Source organism: Crinia signifera, chromosome 6 (assembly GCF_055691185.1).
Source record: "Crinia signifera chromosome 6, ASM5569118v1, whole genome shotgun sequence".
In the NCBI taxonomy this organism is placed as follows: Eukaryota; Metazoa; Chordata; class Amphibia; order Anura; family Myobatrachidae; genus Crinia; species Crinia signifera.
Window position 1 is genome coordinate 270,597,594 of NC_139222.1, and position 14,872 is coordinate 270,612,465.

Below are 14,872 nucleotides of genomic sequence, written 5' to 3' on the forward strand. Positions count from 1 at the left end.
CGACCTAATGTTTAGGCATGTCGACTTTTTTTTCTGTGTCGACCTTAATGTGGTGAACCCAATGACCGGTACCGGGAAGGTCTACGGCTTGCTGCCTCTCCCTGTTAGCTTGCTTTTCTTTTAGAAGTTAAAAGTTTGACTGATAAACTTGCTTTGAAATACACCGTCGCTCATAAAATCCCCGCTCGCGCTGTACCTCGAGCAGGACGCGAGTCCGGTGATTGGATTAGAGCTTATCTTGAAGTTTATATTAGTGTACTAATGCATCCAATACCCTGGAAACATATTTTTTCCATTATACACAGAACCGCTGCGAGCATCTGGCCGGGGATGCAAGAACCCCCAGCTCCTGCCTGTACCCATCACTCACAGTACCTGTAATCTCGCCGCGCCCTCCAGCAAGTGCAAGTACTGTAAAATTGTTGCATCTATAAATTTTCATTTTTTACTATTACAATATTCTGATTTACTGTTCTGCGGCATGGTGCTGTGCGATTCGGGCCAAATCAGCAAAGGACGAGGTTGGATGGAAGCCACGGGTGGTCAGTTTATGACTCGCCCTGGAAACCGAAAATGTTACAAACTTGCTTCATTTTGGCTTTCATGTTGGCTGTAAGCGTTGGCGGGGTTGTAAATACATTCTGCGCTACATCCCCGGAGCCGCTCAAGTATTAGGACCAAAAAGAAAAGAGGCGGAAAAATGCATAAATATTGAACTATCTGCACCTGGTAACGAACATTGCTGGATTATATTTAGATGTCTGGTGTAAAGATTTGATTTCCGAGAATGTTATCCTATTGCGTTCCCTCGTAAAATGAAGAAAAACAGGAAAACATTGGGACATAGAACAATAAACAGCACGTGTTCCCAGTTTGCATATCAATAATAAAAAAAAAAAATATTTATGACTATAGTAAACAGTTTGTGGCTGAACATAATCTTGATACGTTTGGCTTTAATGCGCACGATCTGAACAAATGTGAAGAATTCGGTGTATGAGCTGCTTTGAAACGGCCAGAAACATACAGTACGTGTTTTCGGATCATGCCTGTGAAGGAGCGGACATGTTTTCCAGATGTTATCGTGGCTCAATGCTTTCTACGCAGTAAGCAGCATTTGCTTTGCAAACCCTAAAATGCAGATAATACAGCGGAGAAGACAGGTGACCTCCGCAAATTTTTTAAACGGGTACAGACAATCTTTTGATTGAATGCATTATGTTTACATATATAGAATACAGAACCTCAACCCATTCCTATAGCTCAAACTCATTGGTTCACAAGCTTAGGACCCCACAGAAGTCAGGTTTTCCTGGTCACCCAGCAGGTGCGCTGTGTATCAGCAACTGTCACATTTTAAAATCCACAGGTGACCTGGAAAACGTGACCTGTTAAGGGTCCTGAGAACCTAAACTCTAAAGCTGTCTGCGCACTAACAGATAGATCTACAGACAGGTGTTCTCCATTCACACTGCCTGATCCGACGGGACTGACATTACAAGTGGGCGGGCGCATGCCCACTGAGCTGTCAATCATCGGAGGCTCCTGGCGCGGCTGAACGGGCGGTCGGGGAAATGCCCGTACACAGCACGATGCGTTGACAGATCTTTATATATATCGGGCATCGGCTGTGTTGCAGAGCCGATGTGATATATCTGTGAATGACGCTGTTCACAGATATATATCGCTCATACACACTTGACGATGGTGCATTGATATATCAGCCATTCAATCGCATTGCCGATATATCGGCCAGTGTGTACGCACCTTTACTCATAAAAGTCAAAAAGGTGGATATTTGCTACAGCTGTTAAAAATAAAAAAGGTGATGCTCCCCCATAGCAACCAGTAAAATTCTGTCTGTCATTTTCTAGTATGCAATAGAGAAGTGATAGACAAATGGTTGCTATAGGCAACATCACCTTTCATTTTTAGAAGATTTATGGCCAGATGTATCAAGCTTCAAAAACTGATAAAAAGGAGAGTGATAAAAAGCCAGCCAATCAGCTCCTAATTGACATGGGGTTGGGATCATTGGGTCTACAGCATGATGGTCGACAGTCATTAGGTCGACATGGGTCTAGGTCGACATTGGAAAAGGTCGACATGGGTCTAGGTGGAAAGGTCATAAGTTCGACAGGTCATTAGTTCTACAATGTCTAGGTCGACAGTGAAAAGGTGGACATGGGGTTTTTCACTGTTTTTTTTACCTGAATAATACAGTCGGCATGGACACAGTTTAAAGTGCACCGCATCCTCTCGCATCGCTCCCTGCACTCAGCGCACTATTTTATTCTCCCACTATGCCCCAGTGGATGGTAAGGCATGAAATACCGCCTGACGGCACATGTCGGCTCAAAAAACAGTGAAAAAACCCCATGTCGACCTTTTGACTGTCGACTTAGACATTTTCGAACTAATGACCTGTCAAACGAACGACCTGTCGACCTAGAACCATGTTGAACTTTTCCTATGTCGACCTAGACCCATGCCAACCTTTTCCCATGTTGACCTGATGGTGTCGACCTAATGACTGTCTACCATAATGCTGTAGACCAAATGACCGCATCCCTCCACATGTTACAGACTGGGTTTATAAAATGACAGGTAGGAGCTGATTGGCTGTTTGTTTATCACTCTCCACTTTATCACTTCATCACTTTTTAAAGCTTGATACATCTGGGCCCCTATGGACTAGATGGCATAGAAAATGCCGCCACATCGCTCTCTGTGTAGAGGCCATAGCGATGTGTGGCCCCCGCGCGTCGCGATCGCCTGGTGATTAATATCCAGCATGCTGGACAAAGTACTATGCTAGAATACTAGAATAAATCGGAATTTATGAACGCATGGGAACCGCTGACAGATGTTTAACCCCTTCCCGACATTTGACGTACATTTACGTCATGGTCGGGAAGCACTTCCCGACACATGGCGTAAATGTACGTCATGGATTTAAACTGTCACCGCGTCTATAGACGCGGTGACAGTTTCAACATGTCTGCTGTCCCTGACAGCAGACATGTCCGTGCATGCCCAGGGGGGGCTGCGATGCCGCCCCCCCGTCGGCGATCGCTGTGATTGGCTGTTCAGTGTGAACAGCCAATTACAGCGTTTTCCTGTGTCACCGGCGAATAACGTTCGCCGGTGACACGGGATCAGAGGTGATTGGTGCTGTAAAGTACAGCACCAATCACCGCGGGGTGTAAGGGTGACACTGGTGTCACCCCACCTCACCCCGCCCGCCCCCAAAGGCCGTGATTGGTCCGTCGGACCGACGGACCAATCACAGCCAAGGAGGGGGATTTAAACTAACGGTGACTGCACTGCAGACGCCATTCCGGTCTGGAATAGCGTGCAGTGCGGTCACCGTACCCCCCTGCCGCCATACTGACCAGAACCTTGCTCCATACTTGCTCCATACTTACCTGATCGCTGCTTCATCACTGCTTCCTGGATCCTGTTGCTACTTGTGCCTTCCTGTGAAATTGTGCTGCTGCAGTGTACTAGCTAGATAGAGAGATAGATAGAGAGATAGAGAGATAGAGAGAGATAGAGAGAGATAGATAGAGAGAGATAGAGAGAGAGATAGTGTCAGAGAGTGCTATATTTTGTGCTGCTGCAGTGTGATATAGTTATAGATAGAGAGAGAGAGATAGAGAGAGAGAGATAGATAGAGAGGCCTAGTGACAGAGTGCTATATTTTGTGCTGCTGCAGTGTGATAGTTATAGAGAGATAGAGAGAGATAGAGAGAGAGAGATAGAGAGAGAGAAAGTGTCAGAGAGTGCTATATTTTGTGCTGCTGCAGTGTGATATAGTTATAGATAGAGAGAGAGAGATAGAGAGAGAGAGATAGATAGAGAGGCCTAGTGACAGAGTGCTATATTTTGTGCTGCTGCAGTGTGATAGTTATAGAGAGATAGAGAGAGATAGAGAGAGAGAGATAGAGAGAGATAGTGACAGATTGTGCTATATATTTTTTATATAACTGACTGCTGCCCCCTCCTTTTGTGCTGATCAGTATAAATTAACTGATCAGCAACTTTTTGGGGGCGCAGTTTTTTTTTTATATATAGATATACCTGTCAGTGCTGCTGCTGCAGTGTCATAGAGTGATAGATAGTGAGAGATAGAGAGATAGAGAGAGATAGTGACAGAGAGTGATAGAGAGTGCTAAATTTTGTGTCTGCTGCCCCCGCCTTTTGTGCTGATCACTATATCTGAGGTGATCAGCAACTTTTTTGGGGGTACAGAGGTTTTTTTTTTTTTATATATACCTGTCAGTTGCACCAAAGGTTGTGCACCTGCTGCACCTCACTGGTAATCAGTGTCGCATCACTGATCACCTTTTTTTTTTGTGTGTGTGCTGTGGGGTCTTTTTTTAATTTTTTTTTTACACACACTGTGATTTTGTGGGTGTCCTGTGGCCGCTGTGCGCTGATCAGTGACGTACATCACTGATCATCTTTTTCGGCACAGGGTTGATCTATTTTTTTTTTTTTTTGATCAAATTCCTGTTGCCTTTGAGCGCTGTTCAGTGACAGACGTTACTGACCAACATCTGTGCTCAATTTTTGGCGCAGGACCTTTTTTTTTTTTTTAACCCCTTAAATTTTTTATTTTTAACCCCTTCATTTTTTTTTTTTTTATTGGTATAAAGTATTTTTTTTTTTCTGCACCACATACACACTACACACTACATACCCCCCGGATTGAAATAAAGTTTGTACCCCCCCCTACACTATACACGTGTTGAAACATTTCACTACCAGTAACACAAAAATAAAAATGGCATCCCAAATGTCCTCCCAAATGTCCTCCCAGTCATCCAGGAGAATGTATTCAGTGGAGGAGGCATATGCCATGCTTGCTTCTGACTCTGACACAGCCAGTGATGCAAGCGGGGAATTTGAAGGATTCGCCTTAAGCTCCTCTTCCTCCTCTGGTGATGAGGGACCCCCTCAAAGACGCCCCCGTAGAGCAGCTGAGACCCCCCCCCCCCCAATAATTGATCTCGTATGGACCCCACCACCAGACAATTTTGAGCCCCAGGTTCCTGAGTTTTTGGCCATGCCAGGAATCCAATTTGATTCCACAGGTCTCAGAGAAATTGACTTTTTCAAATTATTTTTCTCTGATGATTTTATAAATTTAATGGTGGACCAAACTAATTTATATGCCCAGCAGTTTATTGCTCAAAACCCCACGTCATCATTTGCTAGGTGGACCCCTGTAGATGCAGTAGAGATGATGACGTTTTGGGGTCTGGTGTTTCATATGGGCATAGTAAAAAAGCCAGAAATTAGGCAATATTGGAGTACAGATGTTCTGTACAGTACTCCATTTTACCGTATGGCCATGACCCGGACTCGATTTGAGACAATTCTTAAATTTATACATTACACCGATAATGCACAGTGCCCACCCAGAGATGATCCCACCTTTGACCGGCTATTCAAAGTCAGGCCGGTCATTGATCATTTCAGTGCCAAATTTGAAGAGGTGTACATCCCTGAAAAATTTATTTGTATCGACGAGTCCCTTATACATTTTAAAGGAAGGGTTAAATTCCGCCAGTACCTTCCCAGTAAGAGGGCAAGGTATGGCATAAAAATGTATAAACTGTGTGAAAGCACCTCAGGGTACACCCACAGGTTTAGGGTTTATGAAGGGAAGGATTCAAGAATTGAACCGCCAGAATGCCCCCCCTCCCTCGTAGGTGTTAGTGGGAAAATTGTCTGGGATTTAGTGCACCCCTTCCTGGATAAAGGTTATCACCTCTATGTGGATAACTTTTACACCAGCATCCCCCTGTTTAAGGCCCTTGGTTCAAGAGGTACAGCAGCTTGCGGTACTGTGCGCAAGAACCAAAGAGGCCTCCCAAAAACGCACATTGCCCAAGTAATGAGAAGGGGTGAAAGCAGGGGAATATGCAACGAAAATATGTTGTTGGTCAAATATAAGGACAAGAGGGATGTCCTTATACTGACAACAATTCACGGAGACAGTACCACCTCCGTCCCTGTACGAGGTACCAGTACCCACACCTCAAAACCTAATTGTATCCTGGATTACAATAGGTACATGGGCGGAGTGGATCTTTCAGATCAGGTACTGAAGCCGTACAGTGCCCTGCGGAAAACAAAAATCTGGTACAAGAAGGTGGCCGTGTATATCATCCAGATGGCACTGTATAACGCTTACGTGCTATTCCGTTCTACCGGCCAGAGGGGGACATTTATGCACTTTCAAGAGGAAGTCATAAAGGGCCTAATATTTGGGAACCAGCAGGCAGAGGGCCCCAGTACTTCTAGTACTGGCCCCCGTATTGTACCAGGGCAGCATTTTCCTGATGAAATCCCCTCCACTGGAAAAAAGGGCAGGACACAAAAAAGGTGCAAAGTTTGCTATAAAAAGGGAATAAGAAAGCAAACTATTTTCCAGTGTGACACTTGCCCCGACAAACCCGGCCTATGTATAAAGGAGTGTTTTAAAATATACCACACATCTATGGAATATTAGGTTCATAATTTCACCGTGCTTCGGGGGTCTTGCTAATGCCACATAGCACCCACCATTCATTCCACCAGAATCTGAGCCGCAAAATCCAAAAATCACTCCTTCCCTTCTGAGTCCTGCCATGCACCCAACTGGTATTTTTTGGTCACATGTGAGGCATTGCCGTACTCGGGAGAAATTGGGGCACAGATTTTGGGGTGCTTTTTCTCCTTCATACCTTCTGAAAATGAAAAATTTTGAGCCAGAACTGCATTTTTGTGTAAAAAAATGTAATTTTTCATGTTCACTGCCCACTTGTATCAAAATTGGTGAAACCCCTGGGGGTTTGAAATGTACACTATACCCCTAGATGAATTCCCTGAGGGGTGTAGTTTGCAAAATGGGGTCACTTGTGGGGGGGTTCCACTGTATTGGTGCTTTGGGGGTCTTGCTAATGCGACATAGCACCCACCATCATTCCACCAGAATTTGTGCTGCAAAATCCAAATATCACTCCTTCCCTTCTGAGTCCTGCCACTTTTTGGTCACACATGAGGCATTGCCGTACTCGGGAGAAATTGGGGCACAGATTTTGGGGTGCTTTGTCTCCTTCATTCCTTCTGAAAATGAAAAATTTTGAGCCAGAACTGCATTTTTGTGTAAAAAAATGTAATTTTTCATTTTCACTGCCCACTTGTATCAAAATTGGTGAAACCCCTGGGGGTTTGAAATGTACACTATACCCCTAGATGAATTCCCTGAGGGGTGTACTTTGCAAAATGGGGTGACTTGTGGGGGGGTTCCACTGTATTGGTGCAACATAGCACCCACCATTCATTCCACCAGAATCTGTGCTGCAAAATCCAAAAATCACTCCTTCCCTTCTGAGTCCTGCCATGCACCCAACTGGTATTTTTTGGTCACATGTGAGGCATTGCCGTACTCGGGAGAAATTGGGGCACAGATTTTGGGGTGCTTTTTCTCCTTCATACCTTCTGAAAATGAAAAATTTTGAGCCAGAACTGCATTTTTGTGTAAAAAAATGTAATTTTTCATTTTCACTGCCCACTTGTATCAAAATTGGTGAAACCCCTGGGGGTTTGAAATGTACACTATACCCCTAGATGAATTCCCTGAGGGGTGTAGTTTGCAAAATGGGGTGACTTGTGGGGGGGGTTCCACTGTATTGGTGCTTGGGGGGTCTTGCTAATGCGACATAGCACCCACCAAAATTCCACCAGAATCTGAGCTGCAAAATCCAAAAATCACTCCTTCCCTTCTGAGTCCTGCCATGCACCCAACTGGTATTTTTTGGTCACATGTGAGGCATTGCCGTACTCGGGAGAAATTGGGGCACAGATTTTGGGGTGCTTTGTCTCCTTCATACCTTCTGAAAATGACAAATTTGGAGCCAGAACTGCATTTTTGTGTAAAAAAAATAATTTTTCATTTTCACTGCCCAGTTGTACCACAATTGGTGAAACCCCTGGGGGTTTGAAATGTACACTATACCCCTAGATGAATTCCCTGAGGGGTGTAGTTTGCAAAATGGGGTCACTTGTGGGGGGGTTCCTAACTTTTAGCATCTTATGGTGCCTTGAAACCTACATGGTGCCTAAAAAATAATCTCATAAAAAGGAGGCTCCAAAATCAAGTAGGTGCTCCTTCTATTATGAAGCCTGTGGTTTGGTCACCGTGCACACTAGGGCCACATATAGGATATTTATGAAAACAAAAGAATTGGGGGAATCAATTTTTAGTCACATTTCTCTAGTAAAATGTACTGTGTTCCTTATAAAAATGTATTAAAATTGCAAATCTGCAAAAAAAAAGAAATTTTGAAATTTCACCTACACTTTGTTTTAATTCCTGTGAAACACCTAAAGGGTTAACAAACTTCCAAAATGCTGTTTTGAATACTGTGAGGGGTGCAGTTTTTGAAATGGCATCATTTATGGGGGTGTCTCACATACAAGTCCCTCAAAGTCACATCAGAACTGATCTGGTCCCTAAAAAAATCAGTGTTTGAAATTTTCTTGAAAATTTGAGAATTTGCTATTCATATTGTAAGCCTCCTAGTGTCCCAAAAAATTAAAAGGAAGTTGAAATAATGATGTCAACATAAAGTAGACATATGGTCTATGTTAGTTATTCACTATTTTGAGTGGTAAGATTATTTGTCTCACAAGCAGAAAATTTAACATTTTGCAAATCGCTAAATTTTCCATTTTTTCACGATATTTTGGTATTTTTCACAAAAAAACACAGACTGTATCGACCCAAATTTACCACTAATTTGAAGTACAATGTGTCACGAAAAAACAATCTCAAAACCACTGGGATAAGTAAAAGCAAAAAAAAGTTATCCCCACTTAAGTGAGACATGTCAGATTTGAAAAAAAGGGCTCTGTCAGGAACGCAAAAACTGGCTCTGTCAGGAAGGGGTTAACAGTAGGATAATGACTGGTGGATTTGCATGGGGTTTTCACATTTCGGAGCTTGACACTGGAATATTGTGGCCCCGTATCATAGGCACTACAGAATTTTTTTTAAACCAACTGCCGATTGTTGTGCTCCTGAGAGCATCATAGTGATAAACGGCGCAAAGTAGCTATTAATACGACCACTCAAAGTTTGGGGTTGGAAAGGGTATCATCCAGTTGTGTATGTACCATACTTGATGACTTTCTGGTTCTCCGTTCCGGAAGCAGCCCGAAGGGGAGATGCTGCTGGTCACTTTAAGGGGTGGAGCTATTGTTAGGCCTCCCCCCCCATCACAATAAAATGACACTATTTGCTCACCTGCAATATGAATCATTAAGCTCCATTCTCTACATATACAGTAGTGCTATGATTACTAGAATTACTGTATCTCAGCATCCTGCCAAATTCACTGACTAGATGTGGGATATCTGCCTACTCTTCTGGGAGAGCAGGAGACAAACCAATAAATTGGGAGTCTCCCACAACTTCCAGTATGTTATGAACATGGATAATTAACGATTATGTGCCTCTGAATGGGAAATGAATGCAATGTATCCCTAATGAAGGAACAGTAATTGTGAATGAGTTTTCGGCTTGATTAGGGATGAGCAGATTCAGGATATGGAAGTTTAATTCCCGCCACCTTTATCATATTCCATCTCAGTCTGTGCTAGCCCAAGATCACAGGGGAGAGAAGAAAGGAGACACACAACTATTCTGCACGGTTTGTAACACGGCACTTAGAAATAACGGTGATATCACTTAGTCATACACACACGGCATTATAGGGAGATGATAATAGCGGCTGTGATATGCCCGACTGGCCGGCTTCAAAGCCTCCTTTCCTCGCTATCAGCAGTCCTTGTCTGCATGTATAAAACTCATTACCACAGTACAAGCCGCAATTCCCAGGAACATTAATAAAAAGCAGCAAAGTCTGTCACCGCCGAGATAGTGTGTTTTACAGAAGGCGTGTTCGTGCCATCAAAGATCAGTCTGCAGCCGCGGGGCAAGGTTCAGCCCGCCGCTTCTCTAGGGGCTCATTCGCTTCATGACACCAGCGCATTAAGCTATATTATGTAGCTATACAGTGCAGTTCCCCCACCTACACTGCAGTCACACAGAGGGAAGGGGGAACGTCAGGCTGGGGGGGGGGGGTTGGGGCAGGATCTATGTGGTCACCTCTTACTTGTGTTGGCAAAAAAGCCGCCTGCAACCGCTACAAACGCACGGGGACTATACCGTTGTGAAAAATGAGAAATAATCCAGTTTATATTAAATATGTATTGTCTGAAATATTGCCTGTCAAGTACAAAGAAAAAAATAATATATCTCAGGCCTGAGAACAAGCAAAGGGCATGTCAGAGTAGGATATATAGCGTTCTCCAACTCACTAGATCAGGCATGGCGAAACTATGGCTCTCCAGCTGTGGTGAAACGACAAGTCCCATCATGCCTTGCCACAGTTTTGCTAGTAGGGAATGCTAACACTATGGCAAGGCATGCTGGGATGTGTAGTTTCACAACAGTTGGAGGGCCACGGTTTGGCCATGCCTGCACTAGATTACATAATAGCCATGCACTCTGTATCCACTATGGGGATAGCCGCCACATTCCCATCTATTAATTTCTCTATCCCTTAATGCAGCCATAGCCAAACTGTACCCCTCCAGCTGTTGTGAAACTACACTTCCTAGCATGCCTTGCCACAGTTTTAGCATTTCCTAATAGCAAAACTGTGGCAAGGCATGATGGGACTTCTAGTCTGCAAAATAAATAATTTTTATGACCCCCATAGTGCGTTTTGGCTGCAACACAGTCCAAAATTCAAATAGGTGAGCCACCCCAACTGCCAATCCGATCCACTGGCAGTTGGTGTGACCCCCCCACCTCTGGATCCGCCACTGGCCTTGTAAATCATCAAGAGGAGAGAGTGTCCAAGAGGGCAGTACCCTGTCAATGGCAACATTGCAACCCACCTTGTACCACCAATGTCAGGGAAGTTGACTTTGGAATGTAATGAAAAAAATGGCCGGGGCACAGTGGTGAGAAAGTCCTCAGCTGTGGTGGAGCGAAGGAGCAAATTATTACACGGATTGGAAAAAACTATATTACAGGCTGTGTATGACAGAGAATAACATTAGTGTTTATGCAAATTAAGTATTCCACCACGCAGGCTCCATACGGCGAGATTGATCATATCTTGGAATAAGATAAAGTGCCAACCAATCAGCTCATGTCATTTTTTTGATCGCCGCCTTTAACACGGCAGCTAGGAGCTGATTGGTTGGTACTCTATTTCTCTCCACAATATCCCTGTCCAAGCTTTGATACTGTACATCTCCACCATATAAGAGTCAGCGTATACGGTATATGTACAGTTACCTTTTACACCAATCGGACAGGGCCGAATTCGTCCCCGTTCTGATGGTGGGGGGTTCTGCCACCCGCGGAACCCGGGAACGAACGTCTTACAGCGAGCTTCATACTCGCTGAGTCATTAGTTCCAGAGGGGGCGGACGGGGGCCGGATCAAAGGAATGCCCAACGTTTTATGGGCGTCACATGACATCAGACCCGCCTCTCTTAAAGTCGGACTGACCAATTTCCGTAGGGGAGAGAAATCATTCGATGGCCGGCGGCCATGAAATGATTTCTCTCCTCTTTCGGCTGGATGCGCTGTGATGTGTTCGCGTACATCTCCTCGCATGTTACCATGGGGACTCGGCAGTAGGCGGCGTTTCAGGGCTCGCTAAGCATCGAGCGACTGCTGTTTTGCGAGCCTTTCTGAATCAGTCCTTATGTACAAAGCCATGTAGAAAGAGGACAAGATTAACAGGCAGTTCATTGGCAGTTGGGAGCTGATTGGCTGGTATTTTAGCTCTCTCCAAGGCTTGGTACATAGAGGTCTTTATCCCCATTAATTCGGTTAATGCAGGTGGGCCGGCCTGAGTTACAGCAAAATAAACATTCTTTTGTTAAAGGATTTCCAATGGGAAAACCACAACACATAAGGGTCCTCGTTATCTATCGGATCGTCTTCTATGGTGTATATAATCAGCACTCCTGTCATTATATAGCTGCTAGCAGGCGGAGAGAAGAATGTGCCACACATGGCTGAAGTGTACATGAGCTTCCTGTCTCCAGGCCATGTACAATACAACTTCTGCAGCGAAGGGGCGAAGTCTAAACACAGTCTCTGAGCGCAGTCCCCCTGGACGCACGAGCATAATGAATGGACAGGAAACATGGGTTATGTAACGTTCCCTTACAGTGTGGGCTTTGGCCGCAGCTAAGAACTGAGGAATTGTTCTCCCACATCTGCGCCTGGCCTGAATTCTTTCAGCCTGATCCGAGGTGGTGATCAGCTGTCTAATAACTAGCGACAGACGTTGTGAGCGGGACGATAAATGCAGATCATTTCGATGTCACAGGCTGACAACTGCTGCAGCTCATAAACTTACAAACTTCCTAATGATAACAGATAATACTAATCGCTGGGCAGAATTCAGATTTCAAAGCTTTGGGGGAGGGGGGGTGGAATTCAATTGCCAACGATGATCTCGTCTGTCCAAATTTGCAGCGTTTGCATACGGTGCAAGCATGGGACTGAATAGGCGCCTGCTTAGCACGTGCGCAACTCAGAACATGCTACAACACGGCCCTGTTACATGCATACAAGCAAGTTGCCACCCAGCAGCACTCATTTCATGGTCGGAGTGAAAAGGGAGATATAGCCCAAATAGTGAGTCATGGACAAATTTGGTCTTAAGTCGTCATGCATTGGTTCGACAACTGTCAACAGGCCTAAGGTCAACACCTGAAATAGGTCGGCAATGGGAAGGTCAACATGAGTTTAAAAAAAAAAAAATTGTCCCGAATGTCGATAGACACGTCGCTTTAAAAAAAAAAAAAAAAAAAAATTATGAAAAATGAATGTCAACCTTTTGACTGTCGACCTAATGCTTGTGTCGACCTTCTGACCCCTTCACTTGTCAACTCAATGTATGTCAACCTCAATAGGGTCAGCCTTATGACCGTATCCCAATTGTGACATCACACAATGGCTTTACAACAGACTCATCCACTGTCTAGTACTAGACTAATATCACAGGAGAGACGCCAAGGTCTCGGTCACTGTGAGATATTGGCCGTATGATCTGTCATTGTACGCCCACACAGGATCACCTGCAGAGTCCCAGGCATGGTTATCCAGTACAAGAAAAGCCTCTCTTCCGCCAGGATTCCAAGTCACATCAATAAAGGCGATAAGCGTATCCGTCATATTTCCTACAAACATGTCACCTGCAGGTGGTGCTTATCCCCAGCGCCCAGTGACCTCACATACAGGATCCACAACCTGCGCTGTCTCCTGATGGAAGGAGCAGGATCTAGACATGCAGTCAAATTCTAGGCAGATCGCCAGTGTTCTCACCATAAAACTCTGGCCCGCACAGATCGCTCAACACACATCGCTATTTTTTTTTTTTTTACTAAAGTGGGAGTTTTTTTTTTTTTTTATATTCAAACTGTTTTTATTAGTTTTAACATGTACAATTTGTAATAATAAAACATTAAAGTTACAGATAGTACAGAAAGTAAGTTGTCCGGTGTGGTAATTGGACAAGTATATCAAACAAAAATCTGACGGTTTAACAAGGAAAATATGTATTGTTTATTCAAAGTAAAACAAAAACCTGCTCAGTGCAAGGTATAGCAAACATAAAGTGGGAGTTTTTAGAAGTGATTCTACTTATTTATCCAGCACCTTCTCATCTAGAAGATAAAATAAATTTATACATTATACTTGCCGACGCCGGTGGGAGGGAGGAGCGAAGGGGGTGTAGCGGGGGCCAAGCTGCAGCCCTCGTTAACAATGCGCACCCTCGCCTGTACAAACAGTATTGTTACCGACCCTCGGAAACATGCATGCAGGACAATATTGAGCACACACACTAACCAATATTTGTTTTACCAATATCGCTCAGAGGGGGGAAAACGAGACATATTGTTTAAAATATTGCTTAGTGTGTATGGGGCTTAACACAATTTTAGTAATGACACAAAGTTTCTGTCAGCGACTTTTCCTTTTTCCTTTAATCCATCACGGTTTTGGAATTGCGGTCGGGGAGATACTGAACAGGGATGAATTTGTCTGCAAAGCACAGTTTTCATGTGATGATTATTCTAAACATCTTTGCCTCATAAACAGTGTAATAACCCAAATACATTTTATACAAAAGGCCTGCTCAGATGATATTGTGCTGTGCCTCGCTGCTATGTGGTGGGTCTGCTACAGCACAGAAAATAATCAGTACAGACGTTGGGGCTAATACCCACAAAGCTCCTGGCTGGGGCGCGCTGTGCGGCGCGGAGGGAGGGAAGGGGGTACATCTCCTCTCCTGTGTTACTACTAACGTGAAAAGAAAACAACGTTTCTTGGGAAATTGTATCCGTTCAGTCCGTAGAAGGAAAATCTGATGTTGTTGCAATGACTACTGTGCTAAATGAAATATACAACATATCTGCCCCCCTATAGGATGAAATGTACGGAATCTGTAACGCGGGACATATGTCTGCCCTTCCCATGGGCTGCAGAAATTAATATGGAGCACGTTTCTTGTGGGTTTTTTTTTTTTTTAAGAAGGGGCGCATGAATTTGAAATCTCCTTTTACCAGCATTATTTCTGGACATAGGGATATATATTTACACAAGGATTTACAGAGAATACACATCAGGGTTAAAATGATTTACCTGTGGCCAATTAACCTACCAGAGTGTGGGCATAAACCAGAGCACCCAGGGAAACCAACTACACAGGGGGGGACATACAAACTCCACACCAACTATAGGTGGAAGTCTGATCATAGTGCTTCTGGGCCTTGTAGG

The 14,872-nt window shown here is 44.2% G+C and overlaps 1 protein-coding gene across 6 annotated transcripts in view; it reads right to left on the reverse strand.

The window, feature by feature from the left end:
* The window catches only part of ZFYVE27 (zinc finger FYVE-type containing 27), a 201,705-nt gene that overhangs the window by 18,386 nt on the left and 168,447 nt on the right, over window positions 1-14,872 (reverse strand). Inside the window, exon 12 of one of the 6 annotated variants that reach the window (XM_083149588.1) lies at window positions 13,558-14,137. The exons of the other annotated variants lie outside the window; for them this stretch is intronic. Within the exon in view, the coding sequence (XP_083005714.1) occupies window positions 14,079-14,137 (59 nt within the window). The 3' untranslated portion in view covers window positions 13,558-14,078. Of the gene's footprint in view, window positions 1-13,557; window positions 14,138-14,872 lie in introns of those variants that run through there. 6 annotated transcript variants of the gene reach the window in all.